Source organism: Caenorhabditis briggsae, assembly GCF_000004555.2.
Source record: "Caenorhabditis briggsae complete genome, chrX, whole genome shotgun sequence".
Classification (NCBI taxonomy): Eukaryota; Metazoa; Nematoda; class Chromadorea; order Rhabditida; family Rhabditidae; genus Caenorhabditis; species Caenorhabditis briggsae.
In genome coordinates this window covers 13,810,153-13,832,723 of record NC_013491.2, presented here as the reverse complement: position 1 = coordinate 13,832,723, position 22,571 = coordinate 13,810,153, and the positions used below count along the sequence as shown (strand labels likewise).

General features: G+C 36.3%; 6 protein-coding genes across 6 annotated transcripts; 3 read left to right on the top strand and 3 right to left on the bottom strand.

The window, feature by feature from the left end:
* On the top strand, nt 1-1,607 carry Cbr-dim-1 (the record flags this gene model as incomplete). The annotated part of the gene is made up of 6 exons (XM_002645124.1): nt 1-129; nt 230-313; nt 621-711; nt 803-939; nt 993-1,397; nt 1,479-1,607. The coding sequence occupies 6 exons, from the start codon at nt 1-3 to the stop codon at nt 1,605-1,607; spliced, it is 975 nt and encodes a 324-aa protein (XP_002645170.1).
* Nucleotides 1,608-2,297: 690 nt separating this feature from the next.
* Nucleotides 2,298-3,381, top strand: CBG27844 (the record flags this gene model as incomplete). Its single annotated transcript, XM_045240045.1, has 2 exons — nt 2,298-2,345; nt 3,208-3,381. 2 exons carry the CDS (start codon nt 2,298-2,300, stop codon nt 3,379-3,381), a joined length of 222 nt encoding a protein of 73 aa, XP_045099915.1.
* A 4,174-nt stretch (nt 3,382-7,555) lies between these two features.
* Nucleotides 7,556-11,701, top strand: CBG16886 (the record flags this gene model as incomplete). The annotated part of the gene is made up of 6 exons (XM_002645123.1): nt 7,556-7,684; nt 7,759-7,842; nt 8,997-9,087; nt 9,167-9,303; nt 9,351-9,755; nt 11,573-11,701. The coding sequence occupies 6 exons, from the start codon at nt 7,556-7,558 to the stop codon at nt 11,699-11,701; spliced, it is 975 nt and encodes a 324-aa protein (XP_002645169.1).
* A 4,267-nt stretch (nt 11,702-15,968) lies between these two features.
* CBG27843 lies at nt 15,969-16,980 on the bottom strand (the record flags this gene model as incomplete). Its single annotated transcript, XM_045240044.1, has 4 exons — nt 15,969-16,077; nt 16,126-16,396; nt 16,445-16,638; nt 16,928-16,980. The coding sequence occupies 4 exons, from the start codon at nt 16,978-16,980 to the stop codon at nt 15,969-15,971; spliced, it is 627 nt and encodes a 208-aa protein (XP_045099914.1).
* A 1,862-nt stretch (nt 16,981-18,842) lies between these two features.
* On the bottom strand, nt 18,843-19,237 carry CBG27842 (the record flags this gene model as incomplete). The annotated part of the gene is made up of 2 exons (XM_045240043.1): nt 18,843-18,981; nt 19,029-19,237. 2 exons carry the CDS (start codon nt 19,235-19,237, stop codon nt 18,843-18,845), a joined length of 348 nt encoding a protein of 115 aa, XP_045099913.1.
* Nucleotides 19,238-21,398: 2,161 nt separating this feature from the next.
* CBG16882 lies at nt 21,399-22,196 on the bottom strand (the record flags this gene model as incomplete). Its single annotated transcript, XM_002645122.1, has 4 exons — nt 21,399-21,492; nt 21,534-21,804; nt 21,850-22,052; nt 22,108-22,196. 4 exons carry the CDS (start codon nt 22,194-22,196, stop codon nt 21,399-21,401), a joined length of 657 nt encoding a protein of 218 aa, XP_002645168.1.
* Nucleotides 22,197-22,571: the final 375 nt, after the last annotated feature.

Sequence of the window (22,571 nt, the reverse complement as noted above, 5' to 3'; positions counted from 1 at the left end):
ATGCCAGACGGAAAGGCTCCACACTTCCCACAACAACCAGTGGCCCGTCAAAATGACGATGGATCGTTGGAGCTTGAATGCTTCGTCGATGCCAACCCAACCCCACAAGTAAAGTGGTATTACGACAACGTGAGTAACAGTGCTTTTTGATGAAGTTTTTGATTGAGCGTTATACAATGACTCATTGTTTAGTACCTAAAACTATTGTAATGCAAAATTAAATTTGCAGAAGGAGGTTGAAAACTCTGGCCGCTTCAGCGCCAATCTCGCCAACAAGGGAAGCGACAGCTACTCGGCCATTCTCACCATCAAGGTATGTTTTCGTGTCATAGTTCGAAGGTGCCTAGGACATTCCCCATAATTTCGTTGTTTCTCACTATGCCATCTGCTCGAAAGTTGGCATCCCAGGGTGTGTAAAGTGTCGTTGTCAATTCCGTTACACACTCTCGGTTCTATCTCTCTAGCAATGACAGATCATCTTATGGGACAAGAGAGGCTGCGGTACCACTAAAATAAGAATGAATGATTATGTTAACGAGGGCTTCTGGATTGAAGAAAAGGAAGGAGAGAATTGAGAGAAAAAACACACGCTTAGAAATAAAAATGTAATAAAGTTTTAGGAGCTTGCTGATGCTGACGCCGGAGCATACAGATGCGCCATTGTCAACCCACACGGAAAGGGAAATGCCAACTTCAACCTCAAGCTTACAGGTGAGTAATTTGAATCGAGACTTTCTTTTAGATGCAAAATTGCTTCCCATTTAGAGATTATCAAATTTAAACGGTAAATGCCATTTTTCAGGATTCTCGTCCCCAACTTTCGTTGAGAAGCCACAAATCTCCTCCAGAGATGACGGACAAGTTATGGTCATGGAGTTCCGCGCCAAATCCATTCTTGAGCCAACCTTCGTGTGGCAGAAGCTTGTTGGAGGAGGAGCTGTAAGTTTTCTGAATTTTAATTTTATTTTCTCAACGAATTTGTGTGTTTTCAGGAGGAAATCATCGCCAACTCTGACCGCATCAAGGCTGTAAAGAAGCTCGAAGCCGGAAACGTCTACTATTCCGCTCTCGAGATCAAGGAGCCAACCAAGGACAAGGACGCCGGACAATTCATCTGCACCGTCAAGAATGAGTCCGGAAAGCTCACCGCCACCTTCACCGTCAAGTTCGAGGTGCCAGAAGGAGCTCCATCGTTCACCAGAAAACCACAGATCCTCCAACAAACCTCTTCTGGAGGTGAGCCAGCCATCTGCTTCGACATTGGATACTCAGCAAGAATGAACCCACAAGTCACCTGGATCTCACCAAAGTCGAAGAAGATGAAGGAGTCCTCCCGCATCAAGTTCAAGACTAACGATGAAGGAAATGGCAACTTCACCGCTCAACTGGAGCTCACGGTTAGTACATGGTTTTTCTCATATCGTGATTTTATTTGAATTCAATCATACAGTAACCTATCTTATCAACTAATATTTCAGAACTACAAAGCCAAGGATTCGGGTACCTACACATGCAACATCAAGAACGACGCCGGAGAAGCCAACGTTGAGCTGACGTTGAACATCGAGGGACCACTCGATGATTACGCCGACGACAGCGAGAACTAAACACGTCATTATTGTTTTTCATGACATTAATTGCCTCACGAACATCTTTCCGTTTGCCATACCATTGTGTAACCATACCCTCTTTCTATTTTCATTTTTGAAATTTTTTTGTTCATCTCTTTTTCAAGAAAAAATAAAGAAAAACAACTGAAACCGATTATTTGATTTGAATTGTTCTACCCAAAAACACACAAGTCATCCCCACCCCTGCTCCAAACTTTTTTTACTTTACTACGTTTTTGAAATACATATTATTGTCATTTTTCTTTTATTCATATAAAGTTTTGCTGGCCTATATGTGTTTGTTTATTAGTAAATACTTAGGTTTGATCCAGAGAACGTGAAATAGCTGGACCGTCAAAAATGTCTTGGCTCATTTGCTGCTTTTAATTTAATGAATAAGTAACAATTTTGTAGTTATCTCTCAAGTTCTGGTTTTTCAAAATTTTGAAAAAAATTACTAAAATCGCACTAGAATTCTGATTTTTGCTTACATGGAATCTAAAATTGTGTTTCAAAACTTTTGATCGAAAAGCCTCCAGATCTGATCGAAAACTGATTTTTTCAAAAAATCGAGAAGAAAAAATTATTCACTTTTAAGCTATCGTAGTGACTAAAATACACAATTTTAAGCTCCTTTCGATTTTTCAGAGCAATCAATTTTTAGAGGAAACCTCAAAACCAGCCAAAATGAAAAAAAAGAATTTAGCTCGAAGAGATCGGAAGCACGAAGAAAACGTTAGGAAACAGTGCGAAAAGATGTGGGGCAACTGTGGACATATGTTGTGCCGGTGAGTGTCTGAGTAAGAGATAAATGAGACAAACTAGGCAACAATGGGTTGAAATGACTAAAAACCCATATCAACTGACTCAAAATCAACAAAATTTATTTGAAATTTTCAAAACAATAAATTTAAATTTTTTCACGTCATCCAAAAATCTGTCAAACTGGTTTCAAAACACCAGAAGTTTATTGAAAAAGGATCAAAATCTATCATTTTCGAAATGTTTCATTTTGGGCAATTGGAATTTTTAGACTTTTTTCTTGATTTTCAACGTTTTCAAATCAATAGAAACTATTTTATTCCCTGAAAATACACTGTCAATCTAAGGGGGATGAAATGTTTACAAAACGATTTTTACAGAGACTATATTCCAATTTTCTCTCAACGAACTTATTTCTTTTCATGAGGAAGTAATTTCCAACTCTGAACGCATTAAAGGAGGCGAGACAGCAAAATTTTCGGGAGCAGTTCGGGGGACGAAATCGCGCCGCGCTTATTTAGACCATCGGCCGGCAGGTGCCTTCGCGCCTTCGTGGCTCAGTCGGTAGCGGCGCTGTACCCCTGAGCTGACTGTCATGAGTTCAACCCCGCATGGGGGTTCTCTATGCAAAATATCCGGAAAACTTTTTTTTTTGATGTCTGGCCTCCTTTAAAGTCGTGAAACAGCTCAAAGTTGAAAACGTCTACTACTCGGCTCAAGAAATTAAGGAACCAACCAACGACAATAACGCTGGAGAATACATCTGCTCTGTCCAGGACAACTATGGAATGCTAACTGCCATCTATTATAAAGTTATTATAAGTTTATTATAAAGTTAGAGGAGGGAGGAGGAGCTCCATCGTTGAACAGAGCCCAGATCATGCAGCAAACCTATCACGGAAATATGCCACTCATGCACCTTGAATGTGGGTCCTCGCTTGGAAACGTCCTCGTTTGGAAATCCGAGGTTGAAGCGACGTTGAACATCGAGGGACCAATTGAAGATTAATCTGACTGCACCAAGAACTAAACTCGTCATCATTGTCTCTTTTTCTAATTTAATTGTTGATTTTTTTGGTTTTTCTCCATTTCACAAATAAATAAAACGGAAACCGAATTCGATTGCGAAAATTCAGGCAAACAGTTTCTGAATTTATTGCTACTTGGTATTGTTTTAGACCTGCCATATCTAAACATTTATTGGCAAGTCAAATGAAATCTGACAAAGAAGAGAAAAAGAAAAGAGACATCACTCCATTTATTCATTATGAGAAAATAGTCTATGAGCATTATTGAATTTTTTTTATTTTCAGTGAAATCACTTTCATCTTCTGTAATCATTATGGAGGATTTCCAAGTTGCGCCTTCTGAAATGCTCTTAACTTCCTTTTTGGCGTTTGTTTTTCGGTACCAACTGACTGATCCTTTTTTTCAGTTCTCCACATCTTTTCGAGTTTCGTCTCTCAACTCTCCACCGACAGTTCCAAAGCTTCTCGACACGTCCTGTGCCATTGTTTGCCGCAAAATTTTCTGAAAATCACATGTTTTTGACTTAAAAAAGAAGGCTTTCACATACTTGATCCAATCCGCAATATGTGATTTTTTGGTTCGAAAATGGCTTGGAATAGTTAAAGTTTTTAGATTTTTTTAGCGTTCTGACTTTCACGCAGCTGGACCATGGTCTTCTCCCGCTTTTTTGCCAGTTTCTTCCGGAACCTCGTCTAAATCATGCTGAAAAATTGGATTTTTCGATTTCCGGTTCCCATGACACTGGAGCTGATCTTTCTGGTGTTTTTATTTTCTTTAAAGTTTTCCTGCGTGGTGTCACAACTTTAATGTTGATGAATTTGTCGATTCCGAGCCATCTACCTGAAAATCTTTCTAAAAATTGAAAAAAAAGATAATAGAATTGAAAAAAAAATACAAATCTGTGAATTTCAACATTTTATTGTTCAAAAAAAAACGTTGATTTCTTTTTTTTCCGCTCAAATTTACTCAAAATTTACTACAATTGATTGAAATCGACCAAAAAATCCAAAAATTAAGTGAAAAATAAAAAGTTTTCCCGAATTTCCAAGAGACTACGGTGTGCGAGTTACGCAAACACATTTGTTTTTTCGATGCACCCGATGCATCAAACCACACGACACTCATTATTCAAATTTTAAGACCACAACTTATCACTTTCCAAACGAAACCGTGGCTTTTAGATCAAAACGGTAGAATTTCAATCCAGAGTTATTAAATTTAAATTTGAAAACAATGATTTTTTTTGAAAATACAACATTTATACCTAAAATCATGAACTTTAAGAAAAAAACAACGAATTTCGATACAAACATCGATCCAAAAAGCAAGAATCTAAATTGTCGGCTTTGGATATGAAAATCCAAACATTTCGGTTATTTTTGCTGCCATAATTCATCGTTTCTATTCCTAACTATGGAAATTCTAATATGTATGTGTGTTTGTCCGTCTGTTTGTCTGGGATATTCACTTAAATGATAAACCTTTCGATCCTGTGGCTGTCTGGAAATCTGTGTTTTTTTTCTGCAGAAATCATTTTTAGACACTTTGAAGCGTGAAAACCCACTAAACATCGCTTTCAATGATCATTCACACACTTGGAAAATCGATTTTCTTGCAAACTATAGGATGAAAAATTCTCATTTCTTGCAGCATTAGTTGAACTTCCTAGCTACATATTTTGATTGATAAGTTTCCGAATGATAAAATTTTTCAGTTTCCAAATTTCTTATATATAAAGATTTATGAATTCGCCGCATACTTCTTTTTCAGATTTTTTAATGATCGGCTTGGAATTCTTTGAATGGTTGTTATATAAGTTTAAGAGTTTTTTTTTCATCCCACAGTGGAATGATCCTTATATTTGCAATGTGATTTGAGACTGAGGTCTGTGAAAATATGATCATTCTAAAATTCTGAAGTTCAACTACACTCTTTAAATTCAGATAACCTGAAGTTTTGGGAATTTCGAAAATTGAAAAAAAATAAGTAATTTCGTGGACTCGGATATTCTGCTAATAGAAGTTGGTCCCCCAATAAACATAAGAATTTTCGCTGGACTGGTTTTTTGTTGGAAAAAGGAGCGAATATCACCATGGCACGAATTTTAACTAGACAAGTTTTTTAAAGATATCCCGTATGTTCTGCTGCTCATCAAACGTTTTGTTCATATAGTTTGGTCCATATCGACACCTCTCCCCAGAGAGATAGGAATCGTAAAAATATCATGTTACCAGTGCCGGTGCTAACTTCTAAGCTCGATTGGTTGACCTCATCGGAAGATTTACGACCCCCTTTCCGTTACTATCTCCATCTCTCCAGTTCCCGCCTACTCTTCCAGATCGCAATCAACATGGTTTTGAGCATTATCTCAGTTTCCAAATAATATATAACCTGACCTCTGTTTATATTCAAATGCACCATGCGAATTATTGTTAGGTAGTTTGAAGTGTTAGCATTTTTACACACGAGTTTGAACGGCATCACTTGGCATGCATACCAATTTTAATAACCGGAAGAGATATGTTTTGGTTTCATATTCTCTCTTTCTTTCATAGTTCCACGCTATTTTTCATGATGGTAATTCGCGCATTTCTACCGTAGCAGCTTACTGACACATACGTTTCGGCAAAGGTCACATGTTATCTGTACAAATCTCAAGAAACATTATTACGGAATGTTTTTCTAGATTCTAATAGAAGCAGTTAGGTACTAGGTGGTTTTCTTTCATTCTACTCTATTTTTATTATTTCTCAACTAGATACAATAATTACAACAATTGTATTAAGTTGTTCAATAAGTCTTTGACGTTTTTACTTCTCTCTATTTCGCTTATCCTGTTTTAGATTGTTTTCAATTCTGTTTTCATAATTATTGACGTCACATATAGCATGTTCGAGGAACTGTGAAAAAATCCCCCTAAACAGCATAATTGGCGAGAACTAACTCGATGAACAGCACATACTGAAAGATGTGTTTTGTACATGTTTTACCAGGGTCTCTAGAGCAACGCACAGACACCATCCCTCGGATCACCATTAAGTTTTGGTTCCAAAGATTCGGAGACGGGAACTATAATCTAGAACATCTATCAATATCGAATTTCCCTAGTGTCAGTAGGGAAGACGATATTTCGATGTTACTGAAGGAAAAGCCCCGAACTAATTCACGTGCAGTATCTTTGACAGTCCACCGTCCTAATACGTGGGTATCCAATAATGTTCATCTAACGGAAGGAGCTCAGAGAGTCGGTCGAATCGTTCCATACATATTTACGGATTTTCAGAAAAATGTACGATGTGACTTGCCACTTTCATTGTTCACTAGGGAACCGACAAGGGACTGGATCAACAAAATTTATATAGGAGATGATAAACGGGAACTGTATGTCAACCATGCCAAAAAGCACCAATAGATCTCTGCAGAAGAAACGGCGGATTCTGGCCTAAAAGGGAAGCTTCAAGAAAAAATCAGATTTTTTCGATAATATCTCGCAAGCTGTTTCCGGAGTCCGACGGCATTCACTTAGACTCTACGGCTTTCAAATGGAGAGTAGTATTTATGCTCATCGCTCTCACCTACCGATGCGCACGGTGTTGAAACTTTGTCAACGAAAGACCACACAAATCTTTAAAGACGCACAGTAAGCCCGAGCCTTACTGTGCCTCCTCGACGGGCCGGCCCGCAGGCCGGGCCAACCCGTCAAGAATTTTGGAGGGCCGGGCCGGGCCGGCCCGCCTTCCGTGCAAACGCTGATTTATTTGAATTTTTTTTCGAAATTTTTGAAATTTTTTCAAAAATTTGAGCAACAACTACCTATTTTTAATTACGTTCCACTCTGTTAATTTTGTTCAAAAATGTACATTTTTTCTTATTTAATTTTAAAAAATGACCCAATTTTTCATTGGAATTTTATCACTGTGAGAGGCGGGCCGGCTCCGGGCCGGGCCTGACCAAGAAAATCCCTCTTCCGGCCCGGCCCGGCCCGATGCAACTATGGTATTCTCTAGTCTTAGCTGCATAACATCCGGCTATGTAACGTCCTAGCTACGAAACGACGAAGCTGCAATACTTCCCGGAGCCTAGAAGTCAGCGTGTTAGTTTCCTTCTCAGTATTTTCGCTACGTTTCTCCTTCACAACATTCTCCGTTTTAGTGATGCCAGACGGAAAGGCTCCACACTTCCCACAACAACCAGTGGCCCGTCAAAATGAATATGGATCGTTGGAGCTTGAGTGCTTTGTCGACGCCAACCCAACCCCGCAAGTGAAGTGGTATCACGACAACGTGAGTAACAATACTTTTTTCATAAATTAGTTTTCAAACTTGCAGATTATTGTAATACCTTATAAAAATTTCAGAAAGAGGTTGCAAACTCTGGCCGGTTCTGTGTCAACCTTTTAATCACTGGAAACGACAGCTACGCGGTCATTCTCTCCATCAAGGTATGTTTTCGTATCATAGTTCAATGGGCCAGGACAAAAATATTCCCAACAATTCTTTGTTTCTTACTACAGGGTGGGGAAAAAGTCTGGTAACCAAAGTTTGACGCAAGCTGGCGCACGTTGACGCACTTTTCGTGCATTGGTTTTATGCTCATATTTTTCCCCGTTTCTTCATTAGTAGATGTGCAAAGTTTCATGTTCATATCTCAATTTTTACGATGATGGCAATACTTTCTGTACGCCTTCTTCGGTTTTTTCCTGTTTTTGGCGGATCCTTGTGAGCAAGCCAGTGGGCCAGGAATACTATCTCTAGGGAAAATCATGATGTCTAAGACATCATGCCATAAAACCTGCAAAATTGAACTACCCAAAAAGATGTAGAACCTGCTCACACGGAAAAACGTGTTCAGCAAAAAGTGCCAAAACCAAATGTTCCTACTTCATCCCCGAAAAGAATTGTCTTCTCGAGCCAGGCGACAATCCGATGGGAATTTCAGTGCTTGAAACTTTTAGAGCATATGTTCAAGTTTATTGTCACATGTTTTTGGACGCTCTCAAAAATTTTTTACCGCCCAATGAGACAGTATGCCCACAGGGCACCCCCGTGCCGCCAAAGACGCTACCCAAAGATGTGGAGACTCTCGATCTGAAACAAACATGCCAGAAACGAACAGCTATAATTTAATTTAGTTACAAATATCTTTAATAAAGTTCCGTCAAAATTTTAGCCAGATTGGACTATTTTCCGAAAAGTTATGATGTCTTCTTTTGGTTACCAGACTTTTGCCCCACCCTGCACCTGCTCGCAAAATGGTACCTCTAGAAAAGTGCTTTTTTTGAGAAATTGTTCATGGAATTTCCACAAAAATTTCTCATAAAAAATTTTGAGAAATTTATTGAAATATAAATGTATTAGCATTTCTCTAAAAATGCGCAATTCGAGTTTTAGGAGTTTCGTTACTGACACTTTTCCCCCTTTATATTATATTGCAATTAAAAACATCTGAATTCGATTCACAAAAACCTAATGAATTCACAAAAAATAATTTCGTTCTATACATTATCCGATTCATGGGCGACAATAAACCCGGTGAACAATGGGTTTTTGCGAGGAAAAACACACGCCAGGAAATAAAGACGTAATAAAGTTTTAGAACCTCGTCGACGCTGACGCCGGAGCATACAGATGTGCCATTGTCAACCCACACGGAAGGGGAAATGCCAACTTCACTGTTGAGCTTACAGGTGAGAAAATGTCCAGGAATCCAGAAATTTTTCAATGGCTAACTGCTTCCTCATTAACACGGCGAAATCCATTTTTCAGGATTCTCGTCGCCAATTTTCGTTGAGAAGCCACACATCTCCTCCAGAGATGACGGACAGGTCATGGTCATGGAGTTCCGCACCAAGTCCATTCTTGAGCCAACTTTTGTGTGGCAGAAGCTTGTGGAAGGAGGAGATGTGAGTTTTCTGAGCATCATTTTCTCAACAAATCGATGCATTTTTAGGAGGAAATCGTTGTCAACTCTGACCGCATCAAGGCTGTGAACAAGCTTGAAGCCAGAAACGTCTACTATTCGGCTCTAGAAATACAGGAGCCAACCAGAGACAAGGACGCGGGACAATACATTTGTACAGTCGAGAACAAGTCTGGAAAGCTCACGGCGACCGTCATTGTCCTTTTCGAGCTGCCAGAAAGACCTCCATCGTTCACCAGACAACCACAGATCCTGCAACAAACCTCTTCCAGAGGTGAGCCAGCCATCTGCTTTGACGTTGGATATTCGGCAGGAATGAACACACAAGTCACCTGGATCTCGCCAAAGTCCAAGAAGATAAAGGAAACCTCCCGTATCAAGTTCAAGACCAACGATGAAGGAAATGGCAACTTCACCGCTCAATTGGAGCTTACGGTTAGTATACATATGGTTCATCTCATGTTGTTATTTAAGGTGAATAAATCCTACACTTACACTGCGCGTCATAATTATAGAGCCACTTCATTTTTTGTAATTTTTTTATATCATTGAAAGTTTCAGAATCCTTTGCGGTGGTGATAAATATCATTTTTGAATCTGAAAATGTAAAGAAAATTCAATATTAGATAGTGAAGCAGTGGTTTGAAAAAATGAAAAAAAGTCAAAAAGTTCAATTTTTCACTGCGTCATAATTATAGAGCAACTTCAAAGATCTTGCCACCATCACGATTTCTTCATTGTAAGAAGCAGAGACTCAGATTTCCCATTAAAAATGGACATTTCCAAAGCAATTTCTAAACTAATTTTAGTAGAAAATTTTCTGGGAGCAATGATTTTCAAGTTTTTCACAAAAAAAATGGAAAGTTTGCAAAAAACAATTTTTCCCTTTTCCAGATTTTTCAGGATTGTAAAAGTTATATCAGTTTGTTCATAAAACCCGGAAAACATCATCAAGTGCATTATTTAGTTTTCCAAAACGTATAAAGTACTGATCAAAGAGTGCAAACGAAAATTATACGAGTTTCTTGAAGTCAACTTTAGGTAAGTCGAAAATTTAGTAAATATGACGGGATACATTTGAAGCTTTCCACATTCATTCACCATAAATAGAGCTTTAATTTCTTAGTTGGCAAGTTTTTATCATGACGCCATCCAAAAATGTTATTTTGCTCCGACGTGTCGCAAACGTTAACTCAGAACGCTCACATGCCGTTTGCGCTTCTTCGGTTTCCGGCGATGTATCTCATTTGTATGAATCTGTACAAAACAGTTGTCAACAAAACAAATGAAACTCTATTTTTGTTTTATATTTCTAGAAATTTTCAACCTTATACGACAATGTATTTTAGTAGGACAAAAGGTAATACACTGACCTTTTATAGTTGAAAAAAGCACCATGTTTGAAAGTTTGGAAAAAGTAACATACTTTGTCGTATAGGGTTGAAAATTTCTAGAAATATAAAACAAAAATAGAGCTTCATTTGTTTTGTTGTCAACTGTTTTGAACAGGTTCATACAAATGAGATACACCGCCGGAAACCGAAACAGCGCAAATGGCATGTGAGCGTTCTGAGTTAACGTTCGCGACATGTCGGGGCAAAATAACTTTTTTGGATGGAGTCATGATGAAAACTTGCCTACTAAGAAATTGAAGCTCTATTTATGGTGAATGAATGTGAAAAGTTTCAAATGTATCCCGTCATATTTACTATTTTTTTGACTTACCTAAAGTTGGCTTCAATAAACTCGTATAATTATCGTTTGCACTCTTTGATCAGTACTTTATACGTTTTGGAAACAAACTGACATAACTTTTACAATCCTGAAAGAATCTGGAAAAGGCGAAAATTGTTTTTTGCAATCCTTCCATTTTTTTTTGAAAAAACTTGAAAATCATTGCTCCCAGAAAATTTTTCTACCGAAATTAGTTTAGAAATCGCTTTGGAAAATTTATTTTTAATGGGAAATCTGAGTCTCTGCTTTTTACAGTGAAGAAATCGTGATGATGGCAAGATTTTTGAAGTGGCTCTATAATTATGACGCAGTGAAAAATTGAACTTTTTGACTTTTTTTCATTTTTTCAAACCACTGCTTCACTATCTAATATTGAATTTTCTTTACATTTTTTCAAAAATGATATTTATCACCATCGCAAAGGATTCTGAAACTGTCATGTATATAAGAAAAATTACAAAAAATGAAGTGGCTCTATAATTATGACGCGCAGTGTATAACATCAATTGATATTTCAGAACTACACGGTTGAGGATTCGGGTACCTATACCTGCAACATCAAAAACGACGCTGGAGAAATCAACGTTGAGCTAACATTGGACATCGAGGAAACACTCGATGATGACGCCGATGACAGCGAGAACTAAACAAGTCATTATTGTTTTTCATGTCATTAACTGCTAACATTTTTCCGTTGGACACCATTGTGTAACCATACCCTCTTTCTATTTTCACTTTTGAATTTATTTTATTCATCTTCCTTTCACAGAAATTCAAACTGTACTTCCAACTGTATTAATATTCATATTTATCATTGAGTTTGCTTACATTTCTTATTTGTATATCTATGAGAACCAATTGCATCATTTAGTCGTTTCTCACTGTTTTTTGGCTCATTAGCAATACTGTTTCTGATTCAAATATCATATTTGGGATGAGTAAGTTGAAAAATAGTTACTGTGTTACAATTTTTTAAATGTTGGAATTTCTGGTAAACATGCTGTTGTCGGTGTATTAAAACAAATTGAGTTGAGCCACTAGTAGAATTGGCGGAGTCTACTGAATTGCCATTGTACCAATTTCTCATATTTTTGTGTACAAATTCGTTTCCTTACAAGGGAAGTGTTTTCAGACGGGGGTTGAGAATTTGCCCAAAATTTGTGAAAAGGTACTTTCAAACATGCTAAAAACGGTGTCAGCAATATCTCATCCCCGGATCCAATAGGAATCGAAATATGGGCTCTCAAAGTGTTTTCAGTGCTAAATTTTTACCGAAAACGTGCATTTTTCGAGCTTTAAAACTTGTTTTTCATGATGTTCTCGAATGCGAACCTCATTTTTGAACATTTCTCTATCACGTAGAATAGTTTTTGAACAATTTCAAAAAAAATTTTTTGAAAATTTTTGAAAATATCTCCATGGGGTAATTTTTGTAATTGTTTTTGTAAAGTAATTTTTTGAAATTTTTTTGAAAAGTTCCAAAAAAAGTCCCAGTTGTTCAGAAATGATGAAAATAGCGTTCTCATTATATTTGACATCCCAATTTCGTCTTTGAGCTCAAAAAATCTCCGAAGAGTCGTGATTGCTTGAACTTTGACAACCCTTACAACCCTTAGCTTCTCAAATATTGCTTGAAATTGACTGTTATCTATAGAAAAAGGTTCAAAAGTCATATTTGATCGATTTAGAAGTTCTACATTTCGAAAAGGGTAGAATTGAGAAGTTTCCAGAGGGTAGAACTTTCGTTTTTCAACTATAGGATAATGTAAGAACCGGTCAAAAAGATCATCAATAAATTTTTCATCAAGTTCTCATAAAATCTTCTTTCTACTTTGAAAATTCATCAATTTGTATCATAAAGTGTCTAGAGGGCCAAACTGGAAATAAAAAATTCGTTTCGAAAAAGCAAAAAAAAGTTTTACCACAGCGGAGTTCGAATCAGCATATTCACTCCTAATGAGTCACCCTCTTACCACAACACCACACAGCCGACATTTTCCTCTGGCGTGGAGGGCGTAGAGGAGGGAGGGGGATAGAGGAGAGAGGGAGAGCGCAAAATCGGTATAAAAATTTCAGACGAAGATTTTAAGCTTCCAGGTGAATCCGGGGACGAGATATTTTTGACATCTAAGATTTTGAGCAAATTCTCAACCCCTGTCTGAAAACACTTAGATGAACTTTTTTTTTTCGATTCCGTTGTGTTTTATGATTGAAATATTGTTTCTCCATAGTTTGGCGCAAAAGAAATTATGAGTACTCATTTTTATATTAATGTTAAGGGTGATTTATGCCTTACATGGAAATCTTGCATGTCCAACGACTTCACATTGTAAACCTGTCATATCTCTTCAGGGATAGAGCTAAAAACTATCAAAGTTAACGTTTGACCTTCTGTTAAAAGTTAGACGGTATTTCCCGTCTTTATGTCTGCATTTTCAATACCGAATGAAACTAACACGGATATTAAAAAACCCTTCACGTAACAACATTCATTGATATAATTACTACAACACCAATTGTTTTCAATTGTAATGACAAAGCATCGCCAGGTTTTTTTGTTGTTATCAAGTCATCATCCATCAGACATGCGTACAATTTGATTGACAGTCTAGGCTCTTAAGAAGCCAAAAATTCTGCCTCGTGCATATCATTATCACTATAGTTAGTACCAGGATGTAAATTTTGAATAGTGGGGACAGAGTACATTGTAGTAAAAAAATTGTTTGTTCTTTTATGGCCCCATTAAGGTTTTTTTACTGGAATTATTATAGATAATTCGACACGGTAGACTACTAGACTGATAGTGAAAAGTTTAGTAAAAAATTATAGTCTCATGGAGGGTATTAATTTTATTTTCCACCGTTTGCGGTTTTTTTTTTGTGAGGGAAGGCAAACATGTTATCCAAGCTCATTACAATTCGAAATTCTTACAGAACAGATTAACACTTACGTTGTTTTACAAAACACGTTATTGGAAAAGATACATGTTATATGAGAAGACACAATATGACCAACATAATTTTATTCGAATGATAGTTGAAGGTTTTACCTGATTCATCGGTTTTTCTTCGAAAACATCATCTATGAATTGTCGCTGGGTGGTGGGTTGTCCTTCAGAGATTCAGAAGACCGCCCATTTCCTTCATTCGGCCTGGCAAGACTAGCGAAATCGGCATTTTAACGCAGTGCACTGTCTAGTAGAAGACGTCGATGTGATTCTTATTGTTATTGGACCGAAGTTACTGTATCAGTATTTCTGAGGGAATCCCTATTTTCCTACATTTCTATTGACATTTTCAGTAGATCGTAGCTCTTCTAAAAAAACTGTTTGGTTTTATTTGATTAATATTCTCCAATCACAATACATACCCTTGGCCATTCTTTAGGGAAAAGTCCCTAGAAAACTCCAGATTTTCTATTGAGCATTAGTGATTGAAGTTGTACATATAAATACTAAGATCAATAATATGGTGGGCAGTAGCGATTGTTTGATACGTGCCTTCATCGACCGAAACGGGGAGAAGAGAAGACAGCCTGACCTCGAACAAGATTTTTGTAGTCTTTCGCCGTCGGCGGCGGGAAATTCGAATTTAATTTTGAACATTATGTTTCTATAGGTGTAGTAGCAGTTTTTAGCATTTGCCGACTACCTACTTTATAGAAAATATCGAAGATAACACTGATCACGTTGAAAAAATAATTGTATTAATTCAGTACCGTTATGCTAATATTAGAAGAGTTTTCACACTTTGGCTCCTGTGAAATATATAAAATAAGTCGTCAAATGTCATTCAGGTCATCATAATATCTAGAAAGTTTATTTTTTTGTTGAACATTCTTCAGTACCTCTGACAATAATCAAAGCAAGTTGGTACATGATGTAGCGTACTTACTACACAGGTTTTGAAATTTTTCATTCGAAGATTTATAAGCTTCTGATATCTATAAATTTACTTCAAAACTATGTCATGTTCTAAAATCTCTCGAGACACTTGTTAGAACAACCATAATTTAAGCAAAATATCATTTTATTAAGGTAATAGAAGTCGTTTACAGTGAGCAATTTATGGCTTCCTATTTTGTGTATCACAATATTGAAATTCGTAATGTAATAATGGAAAAATCCAAAACATGGCCTGACTCGTAAAGTCTCAGAGTTCAAAGTATTCCTCTATACCGACCCTTGGAATGTTGAAATTGAAGCATAACTTAAATTGAAGCATAACTTAAGGTAAAAAATTATGGAATATATTCCGTCTTTAAATAAGTATCGAACCTTTTCAATTTCTCGAAATTTTTCGTTAAAACTTCGAAGATTTTTAACAAATTTATAGAACTTTGGAATTTCAGACCCGGGCAGACAGTGCCGGGCCAGGTCGACACACCGGGCAAAAATTAACACTCTCACTGACCACACTTTCAAATTTCAGCTACAACCCTTTTCGATTCAATGACCAGTTGTCACTTTTATTGTCACGAACGATTTTTTTTCACAAACTTGTGATGCTCAATATGAGAACAATCGTCTTATGACACGAAGTCATATTCAGGAAAAAACCTTATCGCACAATGAAAAAGTGCAAGATGACATGAAGCAAGTTATAAGAAATCGTACTTTTTTCTTCGATTGATAAGAAACAAAAACTGCTGGCGTTTAGAAATTAGAGTACGCTTAATCTCGATTATTGAGAGTGACATTAATTCATTTAAGATTATAAACTTTCCTGTCGGGTTTCATTTTTTAAATAAGAACTTTTCTGCGTTTGTCAGTATTAACTAACCACATTTTGACCCGTCTACGTTTCGAAATCTACTAAATTTGAATTCACTTAAATCTTGGCAACCTTTTATACAAATAAAAAATGTGTACAGTAAAAGAAAGATTCGGTTGGGCAGTCAGACGTCTAGAAGACTTCAATACATATATTCTGGCCATCGTCCTGGTTGAAAGATATCCACCAGTGTCACTCCGTCAATTTGTACTTTGTTATCAATCAAATGCCTGACTAGCGATGTCAGGTTTCTTAAATATCAGAAGTTGTCTTTCTCAAAATCATGAAAAATAACTTACTCAAATTTTTGCTTCACCTCCCTAATTCCGTACTTGTGAGGCCTTTCATTATTAAACCATACAATGGTTTTCGGACGTACAATTCCGCTACTTGTTTTTGAAACATAAAACAGTGTTAGTCGGAATGCATACTCTTTTCTTTGATTTGGATTTGTCGTGATCAAGAAAGAACCTTCGATACAGCCTCTGATTTTTAGTTTGTCTTCAGCATTATATCGTGTGAGGCCTTTAAAAAACCAAAGTTGATTTTCATCTTCTTCCCGTAATTTTTCTGAAACTTTCCCCTCATTTCTTGAATGTTCTATTTATGGTTCTTCACCTATTCGTAGCCTCTCTGCATTCATTTTCTCTATTCTTTTCAATCTTTTCCGAAATGTTTTGCTATTGGTTGGAATAATTTCAATCGGTTTACCAGGTGTGTATCGAACGTAGGCATACTCTCCATAGTCTGGATGTGTGGTAGAGGTTTTCATTTCATCCCTATCATCTTTATCAGTGAGATGTTGGAACTCTCTGAAACAAAACACTTGCTTTAAAAATGATCCAATCTTTTTCTGATTTTTCTCAAAATTCATTTTCGCACAATCTGAACTTTTCGAATGTATTCAAACATTATGTGGTAGTCGGTCAGCATGTTTTATCAGTAAATGTGTTAATAATTTCGTAATATTTCGAAATACAAAATGTTCAAGATGTTATAACAGTGTTAATATTTCAGAAATGTGCTAGATAATTCTTCAAAATTCTCAGATAGTTTCTTTCTCGCTGGTTTGAAATACCAGTTACACACTCAAAAACTTACGGTTCATTGGATACAATTCTCCGCAGGGCTCTTGAGATACTTTCGAGTTTCATCCCTCCGTCAACAGAAACTTAGAATAATGGAGCAACGCTTCGAAAAATGGTTTTCAAATTGAACTGCATTCATTCGTTCGTTTTTTGTTTCCTTTCATGACTCCACCCATGCAATTCTCGAGTTTCGGCGCCGAGCAAAAACCGTTATCACAACTCAGCGAATCGCTATAATTCTATAGTATTCAAAATAGACACTGATAGCAAAACCTAGGTTTAGTGTCAAACTTGGACAGAAAACGAATCAGTTTCATACCGGCGGAAATGGAAAAGCTGAGAAATATACGCCCACATTGAAATATTTATGTCTATAAAATTTTCTGAAATGACCAAGCATGGGAAGGATGGAGAAAATGTATAGCTTTTACAAATAATGAGACATCGAATTGTTCTGTTGGAGCAGGAAAATCAGATTTAGCTAATCGGTGTTTGTGACCTCTCCTAGACTTCATAACTTTTTATTCTTCCTTCATTTATCAGATTTCTAAATTTTCATCAACCATATAGCAAATTTTCACGTTATTAGCGAATGAATCAGTTCATTTTATCAGAAAAGCTGTTCGAATGACTGGCAGTTAGTCGAACTTGCTGTTTCTGCAACTTTCGTGACAAGCGACATGAAAGATAGTTGCGAAAATACCTGGAAGTTGAATAGGCGTTATCATAACTATTCAAATAGTTTTGAGAAGTTGTATGTCTGTAACGGGATTCCAAAAATTTATACTTACATTGTTTTCAGCAATTGGTGCAAAAATCTTTTAGGTGGTTCCGTTCAGCTGAGAAACATTTTTTTTGAATAAACAGCACATAGAAATTGGAAAAAATTTTTGTAAATATATAAAGTACCGGTTCATAACATATAGTAAAAAAATGTATTTTTCGGTTGACTTTCGGTTATTTTGACCATGTTCAGGAGTTTGGGGCGTGGTGGCCAAGTTTCCGGAGGCTTTGAAAATGCTGGCAGATGTAAAACAGGCCTTGATTGAAATTTTTGCATTCGTCGAATTTTTTGGATATTCCTAATTTTAAACTATGTGTCGATTTCTGAGAAACGCCTTTTTTTCAAGTTTTTCGGACAAAACCCGGCCAAAACAGGGAGTCTTATTCATAGAAATCATCAAATAGCTAAAAAAACTAGGAATTCCCAAAAAATTTTGTGAATGCACAGTTTTTGATCTAGATCTATTTTACACCTTCCAACATTTTCAAAATGATCAAAAACTTGACAGCTGAGCTCCAGGCTTCTGAAAATGGTCAAAATGGCCGAAAGTCAACCGAAAAGTACGTTTCTGTATATTACCTTATTTTACATACCAGCAAGCTGGTGCGCCTTCGGATTCAATCTAGTTTTTTTACTGGTTCGTGGCTTCTCAATTATTCTTAAAGGGTCACGTAAATCTATTTTTTTTTTTCAAGCTTTTCAAAAGTCCACAGCCTAACACCAGGAAAGACAGACGGGTATAGCTTTTTATATATAAATAAGATTTTGTAAACTACTTCTTTTTCAGAATTTCAAAACTTTCTCAATTTCGAACGTATTTTGACTTGTACAAGTTTTCTCAAAATTGAAAAAAAGTTTCTCAATTATCTCCAAGTTTATTTTTTTGGCATCCGCTACGCAACCTCTATTTTTCACTTCTCTATCTTTTGATCTTTTTTCTGCGTATTTGACCTACATATTCATTTCACACTCCCATAGAAAGGTTTGCCCTTTCATATATATTTTTTCAATGTCTCCACGAAGTAAGTTCAGGTTTTCAAAAAAAAAACATTTATTCAAAACCACAAAGTTTATAAATAATGGTCAAAGAGGTAGGGTTACAATAGAGGTAGAAGAGGAGAAAGCAAATCAATTAAAGAATCATTCAAACTAAAATCACCTTTTCACGAATTTGATCAAAATATGTATGTGGCTTGAAAACGTCAACCAAAACTGTCGAACCCTTCTCTTTTCCTACTTTAATCTTTTTTTCAATGATGTAGTGGACAAGGCTGGTTATATTGCTGAAAAATTAACCTTTACCAAATTTATGTTTTGAACTAAAACTTACGGGAAACGCTTCCCTTTCACAACCGAAGAAGTGAACACGTTTTCTCTTTTTAACCAGAGAATCGTGACAAAATCAGTCACGCCAGTAACAGATTTAGTGATGAACCAAAGATTCAGTGGCTGAGTGAACTTCCACTCTTCCTGTTGGACTTTGTTGGTAGGATGAGGAATGGTGGACACGACAAAAGATCCCTGATGGCAACCTCGCATCTTCAAATGATTTTGTTCTTGATCTTTTTCATTTCTTTGATCCAGTCCTTGCTTCCGGGCTTGACAATCCTTAGGGGCTCCCCATCTATTGGCCAATAGCACATTGCCAGGTCACCGTGATCCGGGTGTTCGATAGGGTCTCGCTCATCGTCCTCCTCATTTTCTACCATAGGATGGTATTGGCTAAAAAACTCGTATAAATATTTCAAAAAAAAATTTTTTTAAATGAAAGTTTATCTAGAACTACTGTAACAGAAATTTTGAACTAACCGGGTCCCAAAGATCCACGTGAGCAGAGTCCGGAAAATTGACATATTTTTTGATGAAGAACACAGCGATGAGTAAAAAACCTTCACTGGAATTGTGAATTTATATCGAACCGTGTCCTTGTTTTTTGAACCCCGCTTACTTGGTTTTGCCGTCGGACGGCGTCAAACGTTATTTATCAAAACCTTCCAATAATGCCAATGAAGAGATAAATAGATAACTTAATTTAACAATTCCGGCAAGAAAAAAAACTGTTAAAATTATCCTAGGAATAGATTGATACACTTCAAAGAAAAGGAGGTGAAGTCTAATACGGACTGTAACGAATTGCACTAACTTAAATTTAAAAAAATATATATATATATGAAAACTGCGTTTTGCACAGAATATTAACTTTTCTGTGGCTCCGAATAAACCCAAAATGTACTTTTTTTAAGCTTTCATATAATTATTTTTTCGGAATGTGTTTAATTTGGGAAAACGAATCAACTTTTTTTTACACTTCTCTGAAAAGATACAACCAAGTATTGGGCCAGTAACTAGTTTCACAATAATTTTTTGGGTTCATTGTTTCCTGGTGTCGTTCAATACTCATTCCAATTTTCTGAACCACACAATTTCAAATTTTTTCCTGCCGATATTTATCATGTATCTCTTATGTTGGTCTTCCTTTTTTCTCTGGTCAAAAATTATCTGAGAAGAAACGGCAAAATTGGTGTTGCCTTCTTCTTTTCATATCTCTCATTGCCAGCGCACGAATATCAGTTCTCGATAGTGTTTGGTCCAGTGAGGTCTAATTAAAAGTATACTAGAAATTCACAAGAAAATCGAAAATCTCAATATTAATAGTCACGTGAAATGTGAAGTGAATATTGAACATTAGTGAACTGAGAAACTAGACACTGAATCGCCCTAAAAATAAGCAAGGTATACGATCTTGTAGAGGTTGCTGTCTGGAGAAAAATCTCATAAGTTTTTAAATTATCACGGATTCTTGAAGCTCTTTTTCAAACACACTTTTCCTCCAGTTGTCTTATTTTTTCAATGTTCCTACAATATTCAATAATTCCAATACCGTAGATTTTTTGGTTCTGTTCATCAGGAATTAATTCACGTAAGACAAATTTAGAGACTCTCCGGAACATAGAAAAATATCTACGAAAAAAAACCGTTTATTCTTCTTGTTCGCATTACCATTTCAATTTCATTTAGTGTCAAAAGTTTTTCCCGAATAGTCCTCTCAAAAATTCGCCACTTCTTATCATTAATGTTGATCAAAACCTCTTCTGCGGTGGAGAACACCTAGGCTGGCTTTCGGTCATAAACAATTTCGTCAAACAGGAGGGTCGAGATGAGAAATGGCTTTCTCCGATACCGAGTAGAGAAAGCGAAGGAAATTTTCTAGCTGTTTTGTTTTCGGAATTAAAAATTGGGAGCCAAAACGATCGAGGAAATACAGAAACGCTAATAGAGATTTCTAGTATATCTAAAGTTTATAGATAGTTGGGTGTTTCGGAGAAATTTGTCTGGAAAGTTTTTTTTAAACTATCGCTTAAATGAAATAACGGTTATTTATTTGAGCAACAAAGTTTGATAATTACTAAAGCGAAAAGTCTCCTTAATTTATTTCTGTACTTCATATTCAATTTGCTATTGAGTTATTCTCAAACGTTTGGGTGCATACTTGTATCGAAACTGAGTTCACCAACAATTTTTCTTAGTCGTTCTCACAATCTTCCAAAAACCAAACCATCAAACCAATCCATCTTTTATCTCTCATGTTGGTATTTTCAATAAATTGCCGATAGTAAAAATAGTTTAAAATATAAAATTTATTTTAACAAAAAATGGAACAAGGAGGTAGAATTTAAAAAAAGATGCTCAATTTCGAAAATTAGATATACGTTTTCTCGAATGCTTTAGTTAGCAACGTGTCACTCAGCAAAATTTTCTCTCTGACGATATGCTTCATCAGAGAAGTGATTGATCTGAAATGTTTCTTTTTTTTCATCTTTAATTAAAAACCTACCGAAACCAAAAATTTGTTTCTCGAACAGAGTAGATAACGAAGTTCATATTCTGTTGGCAATAGATTGACTTTGATATAATTGCCCCAGAACTTGATACATAATAAATTGTAGCAACTCGAGACGCGTTTTTCTTGATTTCGTCGTGTTTTTCTTGATTCCTTGAAACCAAGAACGTTCCCTCTGTTGAAGATCTAAGAATTTCAAATGCGTCGCCGTTCTCAAGCTTTTCATAAGCCCAGATTTGCTTTCTATCCAAGTCTTTGTAATATGCTGAAAAAGTAAACTATTACTAAGTACAAGTCATTCGGATATTACAATTTTCGGCGTTCTTCTGTCTTTCAATATAAACCGCTCGGGTTTCTTGAAACCACTGTTCGGTGAAGGCAGGGAGTTCTTTGGCAAAATAGTCGTTTTCCCATCTCAAAAGCAAAAAAGGGTCATTCAAGACGCTTTCTGGGACCGTTCCAGGGAGAGTCACATAAAGATCATCGTCATGATCATAAACATATATATCTTCACTAAAAAAATGAACATTTAGATTTCTGATTATCTATCTACATAATAAATTCTTACTTTCGACGATCTTTAAAATGACGACTGGCTTGGAATTCTTCAACTTGTTGACGGATGAGGAAAATGAAGACAGTAAGGAAGTTTTCCATATTTGGTTTGGGGGAGGGGTTCACAGCAATGGAATGGTCCAACTTACTTATTTGTACCGTTTATATACCGTCTCTAAAACTGTTTTCAAATTTTTCGCGACATATTATCGCCATGCCCCTAAACCAACGATGACACGCCTGTCATTCAGAGGAAGATGAGAAATCTAGAGACTACAGAATACCTAAGTTTCCCATAGCCTTTTTCGAAACGGGTGGCAGTCAGAGAGAAGATTTTGATGTTAATGATAATACTCGTTCGTTTTTTTTAACAAGAAACAAATTTTTGAGTATAAATGAAACCCTCTTTAAAATGATAGATAAATTGATGGAAAAACGGAAAAAATTATTTTTTTGGTTCCTATTCGTAAGATGCCT